Source organism: Sarcophilus harrisii, chromosome 2 (assembly GCF_902635505.1).
Source record: "Sarcophilus harrisii chromosome 2, mSarHar1.11, whole genome shotgun sequence".
Lineage (NCBI taxonomy): Eukaryota > Metazoa > Chordata > Mammalia > Dasyuromorphia > Dasyuridae > Sarcophilus > Sarcophilus harrisii.
Genome location: NC_045427.1, coordinates 306,088,183 through 306,105,978, shown reverse-complemented (window position 1 = coordinate 306,105,978; position 17,796 = coordinate 306,088,183). Strand labels below are relative to the sequence as shown.

The 17,796-nt window shown below is 40.1% G+C and overlaps 2 protein-coding genes across 3 annotated transcripts; one reads left to right on the top strand and one right to left on the bottom strand.

Annotated features, from left to right (window-relative positions):
- Window positions 1-567: 567 nt before the first annotated feature.
- NPC2 (NPC intracellular cholesterol transporter 2) lies at window positions 568-13,395 on the bottom strand. Its single transcript, XM_003756226.4, has 4 exons — window positions 13,215-13,395; window positions 4,689-4,796; window positions 2,327-2,499; window positions 568-1,387 (listed from the first exon to the last, which is right to left on the bottom strand). The coding sequence occupies exons 1-4, from the start codon at window positions 13,300-13,302 to the stop codon at window positions 1,304-1,306; spliced, it is 453 nt and encodes a 150-aa protein (XP_003756274.1). The 5' UTR covers window positions 13,303-13,395; the 3' UTR covers window positions 568-1,303.
- Window positions 13,396-13,664: 269 nt separating this feature from the next.
- On the top strand, window positions 13,665-17,596 carry ISCA2 (iron-sulfur cluster assembly 2). 2 transcript variants are annotated; one of them, XM_031952525.1, is made up of 4 exons: window positions 13,665-13,816; window positions 13,954-14,128; window positions 14,536-14,651; window positions 15,277-17,596. In XM_031952525.1, exons 1-4 carry the CDS (start codon window positions 13,734-13,736, stop codon window positions 15,449-15,451), a joined length of 549 nt encoding a protein of 182 aa, XP_031808385.1. In that variant the 5' UTR covers window positions 13,665-13,733; the 3' UTR covers window positions 15,452-17,596. The 2 variants fall into 2 exon arrangements, with proteins under 2 accessions (XP_031808385.1, XP_031808384.1); XM_031952524.1 differs by having other exon boundaries at window positions 13,666-13,816; window positions 13,951-14,128.
- Window positions 17,597-17,796: the final 200 nt, after the last annotated feature.

Below are 17,796 nucleotides of genomic sequence, written 5' to 3'. Positions count from 1 at the left end.
TAAAACTCACTCTGAATTCAGGAAGACCAGAGTTCAAATATTCAGACACTGTGCTATTACACTGGGTCAATCACTCAACTTCTAGTTGCCTCAGTTTCTTCAACCATAAATTCATGAACCCTACCACTTCTTGGGACAGTTTGAATTGACACTGGGTCAATCACTCAACTTCTAGTTGCCTCAGTTTCTTCAACCATAAATTCATGAACCCTACCACTTCTTGGGACAGTTTGAATTGTTAAAAAAATTCTCTAACATGAGCCTGAATTTTCCTCTTTTAAACACGGATTCTTGCTTCTTCCCTCTAGGGCCTAAGAGGGCAAGTTTAATCTCTTACCCAAAATACCCCTTCAAAAATTTAAAGATGGCTAGCATGTTCCCCAGTCATCTAGCAAAAAAATCTTTGTTCCTAACCAATCCCCATATGGCATGTTCTCAAAGTCATTTACCATCCCAGTTCTCTTGCTCTGGAGGTTCTAAGCTTTTCTCTGACCCCCATACAACCAGAGCCTCCAGATGGTATTTTATCTGAAAAGCAGAAGTTGGAGAGATCCTAAACAGGAGAGGAATGATTCATAAAGACTTTATTCAAAGGTATTTCCAGGCACATTAAAGTTTGCAAGTTAATGAGAAAAAAAAAGATTTAGCTGATATGTACTGTGGTGTATTCATCACAAAGTAGTACCAAAAAAAATAAAAAATAAAAAAATTATCCATTTGTTCAGTAAAAGCCATGTAAGGCAGAATTAAAGCAGAAGCATTGTGACACCAACCAAGACCAATAGCCACTCATCCGTGTGAAGCTCCTGGCAACTGAGGTCTTTGGTAGAAGGAGGCAGATGACACTCACGCACTGACAGACGTAGGAACGGGGTCAGGGTGTAGTGCAAAAGATGTTAGACCAGAATGTTACTCACAACAAGGCACTTAGATTGAAAAACTGAAGAGATTTAATATCCCACCCAGCATTACCAGTTTGGAATGAAGTCCCTTGACCCAATGCCAACTTCCTGGATGTCTCCAAACAGTCTTCCCTAAGATTAGACTCCTCTCCGGCCTCCCCATGCCAACTGCAGAGAAGGCCGAGGACAGTCCAAACTTGCCCTCTCTGGGCTCATGTGGCGTAGCTGCAAAGTTCTTGATCTTGCAGTGGGCAGAGTCTGGATGTGTAGAGCAGCACACTGGAAATCCTTCTTATGGCACTGAGCTTGTTTCAGGTTTCATCCTTTCCCAATAACCCAACTTCCCACCCTTAACCCCTCTCATCCTGAAAGTGTACACTGACAGAGTGTAGCTCATCAGCTTAAACAATTTCTATGGGGATCTTCCAGCAAAACACGATATTTGACTTGTCATCCAAAAGTTCCCACTGCACCACCAACTTGATCTAGAGAAAAGAATAGGATAAGAGAAAATGAAATGGTGACCAGAACTCAACTCTTTCCAGGATCACCTGTGCCTCTTTGTCCCCCTCTTCCACTTTGGACATGGGAGTGATGAGGATGATAACTAACATTTATACAGCACAGCACTATGTCCCACATACTGTGCTAAGCACTTTATTACTACCTCATTTGATTCTCACAACAACTCTCAGAGGTGTTATTTTCAATATCATTTTACAGATTTGGAAACAGAAACAAATAAGCAGGATTACACAGCTATTAAGTGTCTGAAAAAGGATTTGAATATAGGTCTTCCTGACTCCAAGCCCGATTTTTCTATGTTGGTCCTCAGATGCCAGATATCTGGTCCTTTGGGTGCAAATGACACTTCTTAAGGCAAAACTATGCTTTTAATTTTTTACATTAAACCCTCAAATTTTAGTCTGTGTTGTGGGTACAGACTGCATCCTAATCCCTGTATATACCATTGGGCATGCATGTATCAAACCAAGTCAGAATGCATAGACCTACTAGTCCAAGCCCCTTATCTCTTTTGAAAAAGCACTTCAAACAAAGTACATCCTCTCCTTTCAGCAAGTCTTCAAACTTTGTACATAAATACTTGATTTAAAATGAAACGGTGAGGGCAGATAGGCTGTAATGTTCTTAAAACAACTACCAAGTTGTGGAGGGGTTATGCTTTTAGCAACAGAGAGAATTCTCACAAAGACAAAAATGTGCAAGTATCATTATCTTCAGCCTAATCGCTAGGAATGTTATGTAAATGGAAAAAAAGGGACTTGCTCCATCCATATCCATCACTACAATTTCTGAGCATCAGAAAATCTCTTCCTTCTTCAGGGTCTTGCTACAGTATCACAATACACATATAAGAAATCCACCCACTGCCCCAACAGAATCGATTCCTGAATGTCACTTACATTGGGATATTCACTCTTCACTGGTAGTTTGTTCAAATAGTTATAGGTCTTGCCTTTTTCAATGGGACAGTTTATACCGCTCTTACACCCATCAGGCTGAGGGATAGGGAAAGGTACTGGGACTCCCAATATAATGCCATGCACTGAAGCTGTGGTGTTCTGAGACCAGACATCTGTAGAAGAAACAAAACCAGATTGGAACTGATGGCCACATGACCAACTTGGACCCCAGTGGTTAGCATCAGTAATCTTTAGGGAATCAATGCAAATGGTATCTTTTGCTGAAGACATACTTTCCCATCTTTAGTTTCTCTGAGGCAATTTCCACTCTCCCCACCTCCCAAATATGGGGGCAAGTTACATTTATGCAGGGTTACAGATAGCAATAGCTAGTAGCTTTAACTATAGCTTGCTGTTTGTTACATGGATGCATTTTTCCCAGAAAAGATGAGTGGCACAATTAATTAACCTTTAATCTAAGTACCTAATGTGCAATTCTAGGTATACCCTCAAAGCTCAGAGGATTTAACTGAATTTAAGGATTATGTACAAATGGGTCTCCTGTAAAGCTTAATAAATACCCCTAGCTCAAATCTGCACCTTTTCAATTCAAGTCTTCTGGACTTTGATTTCTTAATCTTCGTGGAATCTACATCAAAGCAAAAACTCTTGGTTATCAGACAGATGCCTGCTCCAAGTACACTAATTCAACATTTATTAATTGCCTTCTATGGGCAAGGGACTCTACTGTAGAATATCAGTCAGAGGACTTGATTCAAATTCCCCTCTGCAACCTCCTACATCTCTGACCTTTAGTAGTTCACTGATCTTCCAGATCTCAGTTTTCTCATCTGTAAAATGGCTCTTGGCATGCCTTCTAGCTCTAGTACTATAAATCTGAATTTACAAAAATAAAAGTCCCTGTCCTCAAAAATACTTTTCAGAGGATTCTTGAAAATCTCTGAAAAATCTCTATTCTATATAACTGGAATCATTATGGTCTATATAGCCATCACAAGTTTAAAACTGGAAGGTCATTTAGCCTCACTCCGTTCACAGATCAGGAAATAGAGGCCCAGAGGCCCCAGACAGGGTATTCTGAAAGACAGAAAACCAAATCACTCCCTTAAGACCTTATGGGAGATAGCCCAGGCTCCTGAACTCAGTGCTTCTAGCCCAAGTCTTGCAACCATACTCAGAAAGTAACAATTTTCAGTGGGATGACAGGAAAGCCAATGCCTTACAATCTGCTTTGCCATTGAAGCCCGAGTACTATAGAATTTCCAATCTGCACAGAAACCTTCTATAAAAAGATGAACTCTGAGGCAGCAGATTGTTTTATTCTTCTTGTATCAATGCTTTGCAAATAGTATGCTCTTAATAAATGTTTTTGCTTTCACTCATGTATCCATCCATTCAAAACAACACACACAATACCTGTCTTCGACTTTATGAAGGGTTGTCATATAAAAAAGGGATCAGACTTATTCTACTGGATTCCAATACACAAAACTAGAAGAAATTGGCAAAAGATAGAGGCATTCTAATTGGTGCCATCATAAAATGGAAGGCCCTGGCAACTAGAATTGTTTAAGAAGCTCAGAAGACCACTGGTCAGAGATGCTGTAATAATAAAGACTGGATCTTGGACTCAGTGACTTATAACGTCCCTTTCAACTTTTAAGAATATGAATATTCTGGAAGATGCAACCCTGCTTAGACTGCAAGATGCCACATGCTTAGGTCAATTACATTCTTCCTTCCCATGTTCTAAGCCTGTTCTTTTTAAAAGAGGCAGAAAATTGTCATGGAAAGAACAATTTAGATTTAAAAGCAAAAAATTGGAAATAAGCTATGTACCCAATGACCGAGTACAATGGTTGTATAAATTATAGTATATAAAAATAATGGAAAATTGTGGAGACTATGGAAATGACAGATATGAAGAATTCAAACATATGGAAAAGCATAAGATACAATTTAATAGCTATGACTCATTTTACCCCATCATTATTAAGCAACAAGCATGCTAGCTTTTAGAGATATCTGAACATATATAGTGATAAACTAAATTTTTCTAATCTATTAGATTTAAAAATAAAATATGATGTAACTCCTTCCTCTTAAGGTACTTTCAAGAAAATGGATGAAGGGAAACAAGGGGTAGAGGATATAGATCCAAGTGACCTTGGAGCTTTGAAGTCTCAACCTGTTTGAGCTTTGATTTCTTTATCTACAAAATAGAAGATGATAGATAGTATTTGTATTACCTAATTTATAATGTTGTTTGGAGACTTAACTAAATATGAAAGCCTTGTTATCAAATTCTAATTAAGTTAGAACAAGTACTTTTTTGACTTACTACTGACGAAGGTGACATTGACAACATAGGATACTCCTTTTTGCAATCTGCAGGGCTGAACTGAGCAGGGAAACACTGCTACCTCCTTAACTTGTCCAGCAGTAGAGCCTGGAAAGGAAGTAGAAGGTAACAAAACAGTTAATGAAAACACAAAAACAAAATACCTAACAAAGTAGAAAGTTCTCGTTACAGAAACTTTCTCTCCCCACCTCATCTCAGATGATAATGATCATGAGTGAATCAGTGGCAGAGGCTCAAGACAGTTCTGAGGACAGTTTTCTTCTACTCTGATAGCAGTCTTACTCTAGATTTACCCTTGAAAAGCCAGGGCAATGATCAGATTGTCTTAGCTGTTTTTTCCTATATTCTTAGTACTACTGCTTGCTATCCCAGGAAATGTTGAAGGTTTACTGGTAGGTCAGTTTTGGGGGTGGATTTTGTCCAGGTCTAAATGCAAATAGCTTGGTTTACTCTCCTTGGATACCTCAGGGAATTTGTGTGAATTACCATTCCCTCAATATTTGAACCTTTTTTTTTTAAATCCTCAAATGTCCTTTTTGCCAATTTTTTTTAATTGTAAAGAGTTTTGAAATCTCCCCCTTACCATTTTACATATGAATAGGCGACTACATGTCTCAATGGATAGTGTCTGGCCTGTAGTTAGGAAGACTCACCTTTCCGAGTTCAAATCTGGCCTCAGACACTTACTCTGAGCATGTCATTTAACCCTATTTGTCTCAGTTTCCTCATCTGTAAAATGGGTTGAAGACAATGGCAAAACCATTTCAGTGGCCAAGAAAACCCTAAGAAAGGGTTCCAAAGAACTGAATGCAACTGGAAAAAAATGTAGACGTTAATACACACATGAAGTCATGCAAAACATATTTCTATGTTAGTCATTTTGTGAGGGAAAAAAGCAATAAAAATAAACAATGAAAAATGCTTCAATCTATGCCAAGAGTCCATCAATTCTCTCTAGAGATGGCTAGCATTTTTCACTGAGCCCATCGGATTTGTTGTGAATCATTGTATTGATCAGAGTAAATCACAATTGATTATGGTTACTGTTATTGTATTCATTATTCTCTTGGTTCTGCTCACTTCAATTTGTATTAATTCATGTAAGTTTTCCCACATTTTTCTAAAACATCCTGAATTTCTTATCAATACTATTCCATTACAATAACATACTATAATTTATTCTTTGCCACCACAAGAGAACTGCTATAAAAATTCTTGTACACATGGCATTAAAATAAACAAAGAAAATCTTTTTTCAGGTATAGACATAACAGTATTTGATTTCCCTTGTAAAATGAGGTATCCAGGGAGAGTAAATCAAGCTATTTGCATTTAGACCTGGACAAAATCCACCCCCAAAACTGACCTACCAGTAAACCTTCAACACTTCCTGGGATATCAAGCAGTAATACTAAGAATATAGGAAAAAACAGCTAAGACAATCTGATCATTGCCCTGGCTTTTCAAGGGTAAATCTAGAGTAAGACTGCTATCAGAGTAGAAGAAAACTGTCCTCAGAACTGTCTTGAGCCTCTGCCACTGAGCTCACACTTCTCTAGTAAGTTTACATGGGGAAAATACATTAAAAAAACAAAAAACTTATGAGCTCCTACGACAGTTAAGTTGAAAAAAATCTGCTGTCTTCAAAATCATGCCAGATAGTAGTACATTAATGTTTCCAATTATAGTGGATAACCTCATAAGTTCCAAGGACTGATCAGAGTTCCCAGCTAGTGGGAGAGAAGGGCAAATGATAAGGTTTTTGTTTCTCTACAAAGAAGTTCTGGCCTGAATTTTATTTCTGCTGCTTTTTTTTGGTTTAGCTGTCAAGTTAAAAGTTAATCCCCTTTTTCTCATATGGAAATCAACTACATTTAACAGCAAATATAGTAAGGATATCTTATCAGTTTAGAGAGTATGGTAGATCGATCCCTGGCCTGTCCCCTTTGTCTCCACTGCCATTTTCACTTGGTACAAGACTACATAATCTTAGGAAGATTTTTGTCATTTCACTCCTAGCCAACTCTTCATGACCCCCCATCTAGAGTCTTCTTAGTAAAGATACTGGAGTGGTTTGCCTTCTCTACCTTATTTTACAGATGAGGAAACTGAAGTATACAGAATTAAGTATCTGAAGCTAGATATGAACTCTGGAAGATGAGTCTTCTTGACTCCAGGGCAGGTACTCTATCAGCTGTACCTCCAAACTGCCTTTCAGCTAACCACATGACATCTGCATGAGGGGAAAAAAAAAAAGTACTATCTAAGAATGCAAAATAAAGTTTCTATTGTCAAGGAGAAGAGGGACCACAGAGAAATGTCTAAAAGCATGAACCAATTGTCCTTTGGCATTACCCCTAGCAATGGACAGAAGAAAACTTTTTGAAAAAGTTTTTGACCCCATATTAGCTTAGTTACCCCTTAAGGGAACAGAAGGGAATGGCAAAAACCATTCATATATATATACAGAAGCAGCCTTTGTAGCGGCTCTGAATTTCACTAGTATACTCCACCAGGGAGAAAATATTTCAGGACACAACCAAATCATGGAGAGGTTATTAGTTGCTCAATATTGATGAAAATAGTGCCAGCAGCAAGAAATCAAATGTCTCAAGTATTTTAATGCTTACAAAAGCAAAAATTTAAACAATGTGCTAACTACCACTGTATCTACTTGCATTTTTCAATGCTAAAAAAAAAAAAAAAAGTTGTAGAATTTGTAAATATTGCAAAACTGAGGTAGTTTGCTTAACTTTCGCCTTTAAAGGAAAAATCTCTTCAGAAGGTTGGAAGAGTCCTCAAAAATCCTTTTGATGTAAGGGGAGGGAAAGATGGGGAACAGGAAACAAGGCATGCACACATACACATAAAAGGAGAAATGGGAAAGGAAGGGCAGGAAAGCCCTAATTGAATGAATGCAAATAAGTTGAGTGGGGTCAAGAATTTTATTTCCCAACTCAAAAGTAAATCCCATTAAATATTTGCCACACCTAGAAATAACCCTAATTTAGCTATTTGTATGAAAAAGTTCTCTTATTTTCAGGTTTCCTTCAACCAAATCAGAATAGTTTCTGAATCATTTTTCTTCAAACTTCTTTATATTACTAATGAATAAGATTATAGTACTTTTAGAACTAGATCATGTATGGTTTTGACATGCTTGCTCCCTCTATCAGGTATCTAAAAACTACTTTCTAGTTTAAAAACTGAGAAAGTGAAATAAAAGTTACTTCTAGTCTTTTATTCTTTAGTGCCTTTTGTATAGTTTCAACCCTTCTGATCATTCAGCTCTTCACGTAGGAAAGGTGAAATCAATATGGCTAGAGAACTAAATAAAATGACCTATTTTAAATCTGAAGACTGCAAAGTAGTAATAATAGTTCATGTTTCTATGGTCATTTTAAGATTTATAAAGTAAACTTCTCTAATTTGGTCCTCAAAAGCCTGAGGAAATAGGCACCATTATTGTGGTGTTTTTGATTGTTGTCTTGTTTTTGCCAAGGACCGAAATAACATCATTATGTTATTGTCAAGTTACAGTGTCCAACTGTAGCTGATCAGTTCAAAATTCTCTGCCACAGGTCAGAGACAAATAGTCTCTGAACATTTGTGTTATGGACCAGAACTCTGAACTTAAAACAAAGGATTCTCACAAGTTACTAAGTCAGTGGAATTGTTAGACAACAGTGATCTAATTTAGCATGGTTCAGTATGATTGATTTTAATCCTACAAGGAGATGTTATGCCAGAACTTGAAACAAGGTACTAAGTGAAACTGAGGAGACAATGGTTAAATCTAGTATAGCATTGATTTAATCCTACAACAAATAATGGTTTCCTAGTGATATAATGATTGGTGTATAGTCAGTGTAGAGGATATAAGCTAGAAGCTCTCAGGGCCAGAAGAGGAACACTAGAAACTCTCGGAGGCTGAGACAGATTCATTCCATCTTCCACCTTTGTTGTGGCTGGAGGCTGAAGCACAAACCCTTGGAATTTGGAGAGATTCAGATGCCAGAGAAGGGGGAGCTCAAGCTCTTGGAAACAAGACTACAGAAGGCCTCCAAAAAATGTAGCTGAAGCCCAGGAAAAGAGACAAGACTTTCAAAAAGATAATAAAGGATTTGGACTTAAATGAAGGTCAGGATATATCTGATTTAATAAATACATATCCCATGATTAAAAAGCTTGACTCTTCAGGTCAGCAAAGGAGAAGATATACATACTCCTTTTGATCTGGAAAAAATTAAGTATTTGAAAAAGGGTTGCATCATCTTATGTTAAGATGTTACTAGAGAATTTGGTTTATGAAATCTCCAAGAAACCTGCTCCCAGAGAGAACCATCATATTATAAATAAAAACACCACAGAAGGTGACAAGTGTTTGCTTATTTGATTTTGCAAAAGTATTCTGTGCATTCAGAAACTTTCCAGATGATGGGGTATGGAGGGAGGTCTAAAAGTCATCTAGAGAAAACTAAGGTCCAGTTCTTCAGAGTTCGCAAATAGAGGAATCAAAACTCAAATCCAGGCTTCCTAATACCTCCCAAGACTTCCAAATCCATCCTTTCTAGTAAGATATTTTTTTCTTATAAGTGTTTTTAAATAACATCTCTTTCTGAGTATACTTATAGGCATGAGATATAAAGGAGATTTTAGGCACTGATTTGGCAGAGTCTACTCTTCTTTTTGCAGGGAGTGAATTAAATTTTGGTTTGTGAAAACCTCCTAGCGATTGGAAATCCATAGCAAGGATATGCTTAGAATTAGAACCTGGACAAAACTTCTTGTGGCTTTCAGAATATCATGAATTATGTAGGATTCAAGCCCAATGTAATAAGCAACCCCGGAGTTAATACACAAATCACTTTTGACCAACTAGCAGGTGAAGGTCAGCATGCAAAGAATTCAGCACAGATTAATTACCCTATAGCAGTGTATGAGCAGATTGCTATTGCTGCAATCAAAGCTTGGTGCTCCCCTCCCAGGAAAAGATGGAGGGGAAGCCTTCACAAAAATAGAGCAAGGTCCCAATGAACCTTTTGTTGATTTTGTGGGACGTATGCATACAGATGTCATAAGAACCATTGGAGAAAATGCAGCTACAAGAATAATGATCAGACAACTAGCTAAGGAAAATGCCAATGAAGTTTGCAAAAGAATTATATGGGGACTACATAAAGATGCTCCTTTAGAGGAGATCATAAGATACTGCGCCACAGTGGACACAAATGCTTATTATACCCAGACTATGAGAACATGGGAAGACAGGGTCCCTCTTGGCAAGGGACTTCTAAAGAAACTCGTCAATGTTTTCAGTGTGGAAAAATTGGGCATCTGAGAACCCAAGATAGGTATAGAGATAGAGTGAGAGGAGAGGGTGAGAGAAGACCTAAAACCCTATGTCCAAAATACAACTGGGGTTTCCACTGGGTCTCAGAATTGACCCAGGGAAATGAGAGGCAGGGCCCATCTCCAAGACCTCAAAAAAGAGGTGGGGCATGATGGCAGCTGAGATTAGATCCAGAGAGTCTTTAGAAGTTGAGGACTCTGAAGTGATCAGCAAAAAAGCATTCAGATGAAAAAAAGGGATTACAAGATCTATCAGCCAAAAAAGTAATCAGATGGCAGAAAGGGATTACAATTTGGAGAGAATATAGATGCTTTTTTAACCCAACAGAAGGGTAGTGTCCAGTGCGAGCCGCTCCAATGTAATTGCCAGGTGAGAAGAGATTTAGAAAGTGATAAAATAGAAGGAACTAGATAGGTTAACTGCTTGGGAGAAGGGGTTTGCTTGTATCTTTACAGATGGAGAAGGAATCAGATGGGTGCCGAGAAGACCTAAAAAACATCCGACACTGAAAACATGACTGATAACGAGACTATTAAGGAACTTTAAAATCAGCAGTAATCATTGGATTCCCCAAGATGAAAAATTGTTTATAAGACCGATACAGGACTTCAAAACTTGCAGGAATCATTTTTGGACTATTTCTAGGATTTATGGACATGTGTAATTCCTCATGTGGATTCATGTTATTTGTTACATCACTACTAGCCTGTTATGTTACTATGTGCAATACCTTCCATGTTGATATTATGTATACCCGTTTCAAATGAGACCCTTCAGAAACCCACTAATCTGATTTGATTCCCCATTTCCCTTTGGTTTATCTCCCTCAGACATCAAGGAGGGTGTGATCACCTCCTTTTATGGTGTTTTTACCCCTTTTTTGAGCAGTCAGGGAAGGTGTGATCACCTCCTTTTTTGGGATTCTCACCTCCTTAAAAAGTCAGGGAGGTCATGACCATCTATGTTCTAACACAAAAGCAAGCAGGAGATGTTATAGGCCAGAATTCCGAACTTGAAACAAAGAATTCTTACAAGGTACTAAGTCTGTAGAATTGAGAGAGACAATAATTATCTAATTTAGCATGGTTCAGTATGACTGATTTTAATCCTACAAGGAGATGTTATGGCAGAACTTGAAATAAGGTACTAAGTGGAATTGAGGAGACAATGGCTAAATCTAGTATAGCATTGATTTAATCCTACAACAAATAACGGTTTCCTAGTGATATAATGATTGGTGTATAGTTAGTGTAGAGGATATAAGCTAGAAGTTTTCAGGGCCAGAAGAGACAAAGACATAGAAGCTCTTGGAACCCGCCACAGATTCATTCCATCTTCCACCTTTGTTGTGGCTGGAGGCTGAAGCACAAACCCTTGGAATTTGGAGAGATTCAGATGCCAGAGAAGGAGGCAGGAGCTCAAGCACTAGGAACAAAGACTACAGAAGGCCTCCAAGAAAGCTAGCTGAAGCCCTAGGAAAAAAGACAAGACTTTGAAAGAGATAATAAAAGATTTGGACTTTAACCCTTGGCCACTCATGTGGTGATTACCAAACTGAAACAAAGGCTGCCTCCAGAGACCCCAAGAAAATCTCAGACACATTTGGGGTAGCTTCTCCAATTTTGTGAATTTGGGCTGACTCACTTCTGCTTTGTATCTAGCAATCCATGCTAGGAAGTCCTGTGCCATTGTCTATTATTAATCTCATTTTACAGATGAGGAAACAGATACAGGTTAAATCTGTCCAAGATCATACAGCTAAAGTGTCTTTATCCAGAGGCTTTATTCAAATTTAGAAATTCTAGAATCCAAATCTAGTACTACATTCACTAAGCCAATGATAAACCAATCAATTGACATTCATTGAGCAACCTACAATGACAATCCCTGATATCAAGGAACTTATCTAGGAACTTATCTATCAATCAGAGGCTGAGCCAGGCTCAGAAGACACAAGTACCAAGAATGAAACAATAAAAGGAAAGGGAAATGAATAACCAGCACACAATAAAATAAGATAAAAAGAATTCTACTTTTTGCTTTTACTTCCACATTGCTAGCAAGATGTAAAAAGCCAAATAAGAGCCCAAGCAAACAACAGTGCATAAATGGAGAAGTAAAATTAGTCACAGGATCATATGATCATTTTAAAGCTGGAAAAGATTTCAGGAGTCCTCCAGAAATTTTACAAAGGTGACTTTAAGCAATAGTCTAAGGGGCACTCAGGCTCTTTGGATTAAAAACCAGGCTGTTTTCTTTCCAGGCTGGAAAAGGATAACACACTAAATATCAGTCAGGACCAACCCACAGTTGGGTTGGGTGTGTGTTGGGAGCCAAGGAAGATCAAGATCCTAGAGAGGAAGGGGGAGAGGGGCTTCCGGGCTTCAGGGGGGAGCTACCACCCTCTCCCCCATCCCATTCCGAGAGAATGAGAGGCAGAGACAGAGTTAGAGATATTGTTTAACTTGCAATCATGGAAAACCAGGGTTCAAATTCTGCCCTTCCAGGATGCTAGCTTGTAGTAGGCTTACAAAGTAATTTTCTCTGCGTAGCTCAGTAGGGGACTATTGTACCCATTCTACAGACAAAGAAAATGAGGCGGCAGTTAGGGGGATAGAGAAGGGTTTCTTAAGCTTTTTGCCAAAGAAATTTTTCGCACCACCCCAGATATAACGGCATATAAAAGACATAAAAACCAGACACTTACGATAATAAATAAATCCCCATACGGAGCCCCCAAGTATATTTTAAGAAGCCCGTCTGGAGTCGGAATGTGGCCTCAGACACCGACTAGCTCCGCGACCCCGGGCAAGTGATTTAACCTTGCTTGCCTCAGTATCCTCGTCTGTAAAATGACCCGGAGAAGTAAATGACAAACGACTGGGCAAATCGATCCTTTGTGCCTCAGTTTCCTCCTTTGTAAAACGAGCTGGAGCAGGAAACGGCCAACCCCTTCCAGGGGCTGCCCAAAAACTCCAAAAAAGAGTCCCGGAGAGTAGGACGGGACTGAAAACAAGGGAGATCACAAGAGCAGGGAGAGGGAAGGGGCTTGGCCCGAGGCCAGTAAATCAGAGCAGACGGAGCGCGTCCCACGGTGAAAGTTTAAGGGGAGTGGGTCTGAGCGGCCCGGCCCGGCCCGGCCCAGTACGTACCGCAGTCCAAAAAGTGAACCGGCTCGGCCAGGACGGCCACGCCGAGGGTGAGGAAAAGCAGCACCGAGGCGGAGGAGAACGGGGCCATCGCGCTGAGAGAACGAGCCACGGCAGAGAGGAAGCGGCTCCCAGCGGAAAACCGGACGGTCACCGGATAAACCCGATGGGCGGGGCCCAAGCCAAAGGCCAGCCCACGTGGGCCAAGGCCAGCCCACGTGGGCCAAGGCCACGCCCCGCCCACCCTCCTCCAACTCGCCCGGCGCTCCGGAGTCACGGGCCGGGCCCCGCCCCCGGAGAGGTCTTCTTTATCCAGCTTCAAATCTTGACTAATAAAGTTGTTCAGGTTTTGAAAATATTCGCCCCCCCCCCCCCCCCCCGGCTTTGTTTTGTCCGTCCTCGCTTCCGGCATGCGGACCAATCGCATCCTCGCCTTTCTTCCTGCTCCTATAGGACTCTGGGGGGCGGAGCCTCCGCTCTCCGGGCTCCCAGGCCAAGTGTGGGGTTTCTGACGGAAGAAAAATGGCGGCACTGGCGATATCGCCCCGGGGATGGGCACTAACAGTCCTGGGCCTGAGAGCGATGAAGTCCCGGCTGAGGGGCAGGTATCAGGCGGGGAGAAGGACACCCTCCATCCCCTGCCCGCTGCGGGGCGGACGAGGGAGGGACGCGGGCCGAAAGGGCCCTCGGGAGTTCTCCCCCAGCCCCCTCTGCGCTCACCCTCCTCTCTGCCCCCCAGCAGGCTCCTTCACGCCCCCCCACGTCCGCTGCTGACGCCGCCCGGGGCACTCCCGCAGGTGGGCAACTCGGCGCGCTGGCAATCGTCCACCCCCCCCTCTTCCTCCTCTACTCCCTCTCAGGCGCCGGGCTCCGAGGCCCGCGAAGGTCAAATCCGCCTCACTGACAGCTGCGTTAAGGTAGGGGTGGGGGCGGGGGCGCCCCTCTCTGGCAGCCCCGCCAGCCCCGTCTCCCTTCTCTGGCTTCCTTCGAAGTCTCACCTTCCCAAGCCTCCTTGACCTCAGGGCTTCCATTCCGAGAGCATCTCCCATTTACCCCGACTGTAACCTGGTTTGCACGTTGTCTCCCGCCTTAAAAGCGGGGGTGGTCTTTCCCATTTCTGTCCCCGTCACTTATACAGTGCCTGGTGTGTAGTGCTCATCCACCCCAAGCAAGCCAGCCAAAAGGCATTTATTAAGCGCCTAGTGTATGTCTGTCTGTGTATTAAGTGTTGGACACACCAAGGGGAGAGGGGGACAGCAATCCTTCCTCTAGGGACTCACACTGAGTGCTCATGGAGTCCCGCTTTTGCCTTTTTCCCTCCCAGAGACTTCTGGAAATCACAGAAGGGGCAGAGTTCCTCCGGCTGCAGGTGGAGGGAGGTGGATGCTCCGGATTCCAGTATAAATTCTCTCTGGACACAGTTATCAATCCTGATGACAGGCAAGAAATACGAGTTTTTGTCTCTGCCTCTAACCTCTTCCTCAGTTTATTCTGCCTATAAGAATGAAAAGGTTGGACCTGTTAGCCTTTAAGATCCCATCCAACAAAAAAGAAAGAAAGAAAGAGAAAAAGAAAGAAAGAGAGAGAAAGAAAAAGGAAAGAGAGAGAAAGAAAAAGAGAGAGAAAGAAAAAGAAAGAAAGAAAGAAAAAGAAAGAAAGAAAGAAAAAGAAAAGAAAAGATCCCATCCAACTCTAAAAATATGTTTCCAAGATGCACCTTCAGCAACAGTATCTTTTCAGGGATGGGCACATTGGATGATGATATTTTGAATTTGGATAACATTTTTCTTCAGTAAAGTACTCAATAATTATTCACATTTCTGCAATGAGTAAAAATTTATAAAGTGCTTCATTATGTACTTATTCAGGTGGGATGGTACATTAGAAAGGGACTATAAAATGTATGTGTGTGTACACACAAAGAAAGTACAGAAGTAGGAATGGCTCTCTATATTGCTGGGGACTGGGAATAAATATCTATCTGGGTATGAGTGAGCTCGGAAAGAGAATATGTGATGTTTTGGATGACTGCTTTTTAATTAATCACTTCTTTATGTTTCCCCAGAGTGTTTGAACAGGGCGGGGCTCGTGTGGTGGTTGACACTGATAGCTTGGTCTTCGTGAAAGGGGCCCTTGTGGACTACTGCCAAGAATTGATCCGAAGTTCATTTCAAGTGTTGAACAACCCTCAGGCACAGCAGGGATGTTCTTGTGGGACTTCATTCTCTGTCAAACTATAATGTGTGAAATGATGAATGGTCCAGAGACTGCCTTTCCCCTCCAACTTCAATTCTTGATTCCATTTAAACGATAGAATTTTCCAGAGTTTTCTCCCTTGCTATATTATTTACTCAATTTCCTTTTCATCAGCCCTGAATGTCTATCCTGTCTATATCCTGTCATTCTATTGTCTATATCCTGTCACTGTACATCAAAATATCTAGTTTTTTTTTTGTGAGTGTCAGTATGCTTCCAAGAACATCCCATGTAACGGCCTCATAATTAAGTAGAAATTTTTCAAGCTCCCCAAATGATTGTTTCAGCACCAGTTGCCTGAAGGCTAAGATTTAATTCAGTAGACTTTAACCCCAAAATTCCAAAATGCAGAGATAATAGCTCTGGCCTTCAGAGCTGCTTGTATATATGTGTGTGTTATTAGTGTATATAGTATATAAAGTATCTATTTTTAAAGAAAATCTGTTACTCATTATTCAGTCTTTTGACTTAGAAGTAAGTGTTGCCTGTATATAATGATTCTGAGAACTGGGAGGTGAAGAGGAGGGAAGGATGGTTTGGAAAAAAGCTTGTGACTTTTCTTCCTCCTCCTCATGCCTGTCAGCTGATTTTTTTCTTCACCAAGAACAATTGAAAATCAGTTTTGTATAACTGCTTCTTGACATAAGCTTATTATTTCCCAGGAGCTCAGTCCCCCTTCTCCCATTTAACAGCATAAAAGGAAGCATAAGATATATTCGTTTGTTCCAAATTTCTCATGGTATTGTGTTAGATTCCTTAATCATGTGAAAAGTAGCTACCCAGATAGAGTAGGACAAAGTTAGATACTGAATCTTTAACAATTTTACATTCGTTAATGGTTAAGGTTTGCCTCTATTTAGGAATAATGCAGTTTCAACTTAGAAGAAAACTTTTGTGGCATCATAAGCACTGGGATATATTTTCTAGTCATTTTCTGAGCCAATGAAAGAAACGATTTTTAAGTGTCAACTTCTGTGTTATGTCACAGTCACTAAGTACCTAAGTTCATAACATTTTGGGGTACTCTTCAGAACAATAAAATATAATTAGTCATTAGGGGAAAAAGGAGAAGAGAACTTGATTTCAAAAGTGGGAAAAGTATAAAAATTCTTAAACTATAGGAAGTGATATTAATTCCCTGAGCAGATCCTAGATTAGACAATTCAGTCGCAGTTTGAATGTAAAATGACCATTCTTGGTTGTCCTTCTAAAAATCATATTTCCAATGCCTGTCAAACACCTAGCTGACTAATTAAAATATTGCTCTTTAGGAAATGTCACATTAACTAGATATCCTGTCCTTCATTCTACTTACTACTGTGAGGGATAGCACTCCTGTCAAAAAATGACTACTCAGAGACTTCTCGAAGTAAAAAGCAGAGAAGTTGTTGTTTATAAATAGATTGTTCATGAGAATGAGCAATTCCACCATGAGGAGGGAGAGAAAGCTCACGGTAGAAGGCTTAATAATTAGGAAAGATATACAGTTTTTATTGGTTTGGTTACAAAGGATTACATCATAGGTTGGGGAACATTAAGAAAATAGGTGCCCTCTCCCCTTAACTGAATGTTAGACATGGGTGCCAACAAACCTTCAAAATTTAGATTACTAAGCTAACAGCGTTAGACTAATAGTCTAAATATTGATAACATTGAATAGTGATAAATGTCATTTCAGTTTAAGTAAATATTGGGTAAAACAATATACTTATGCAGGTCACAGAGATAGAAATAATGAAAAATAAAATATAGAAAAGGAACTTAAACATTCCTGGAAGTTCTTCACTTTATCTCCATTCCACACACTACCTTATCCTTTTGATTCAGAGGCTTATGAATATGAAGCAGTTGGTGGCCCAATGGATAGTACAATGGTCCAATGGATAGTACAATGGTCCTTGATTTGGGAAGATGAATTCAAATTCAGCCTTACCTAGTACTCAGCTGTGTGACCCTGTACAAGTTGCATAATCTCTGTTGCCATTTTCTCAGTTATAAAATGAAAAAATAATAGCATTTACCTCTTAAGAGTTGTATTGCTCCAATGAGATATGAAATGAAATATTTGTAAAAAGTGCTGTTGGTTGGTTGATCATTGTCCTTGGTTCTTGAAGAGGACCAAAATAACATCACTATGTTAGAGTCAAGTTACAGTGTGTCTTGCCTGAGGCTGATCAGATCAATACTAGCCTCAGGGAATAAAAAGAACAATGTCAATATGTTCCAGATTTATTTGCATACTTTAGAATTATCCCCTTTGCCCTGCAGTTGTTGGGAAATCAAAACTTGAGGGACTGATACACCCAACCTTGATGGGCTCCTTTGTTAA

Bases quoted from the DNA above. Each gene is read 5' to 3' on its own strand.
- NPC2 (XM_003756226.4), bottom strand. From the start codon at position 13,302: ATGGCCCCGTTCTCCTCCGCCTCGGTGCTGCTTTTCCTCACCCTCGGC. The intron at 4,797-13,214 runs GTACGTACTGGG...CTTCCTTTCCAG, and splicing joins GGTTCACTTTTTGGACTGCG to GCTCTACTGCTGGACAAGTT. The intron at 1,388-2,326 runs GTAAGTGACATT...TCTTTTCTCTAG, and splicing joins TGAAGAGTGAATATCCCAAT to ATCAAGTTGGTGGTGCAGTG.
- ISCA2 (XM_031952524.1), top strand. From the start codon at position 13,734: ATGGCGGCACTGGCGATATCGCCCCGGGGATGGGCACTAACAGTCCTG. The intron at 13,817-13,950 runs GTATCAGGCGGG...TCTGCCCCCCAG, and splicing joins AAGTCCCGGCTGAGGGGCAG to CAGGCTCCTTCACGCCCCCC. The intron at 14,652-15,276 runs GCAAGAAATACG...ATGTTTCCCCAG, and splicing joins GTTATCAATCCTGATGACAG to AGTGTTTGAACAGGGCGGGG.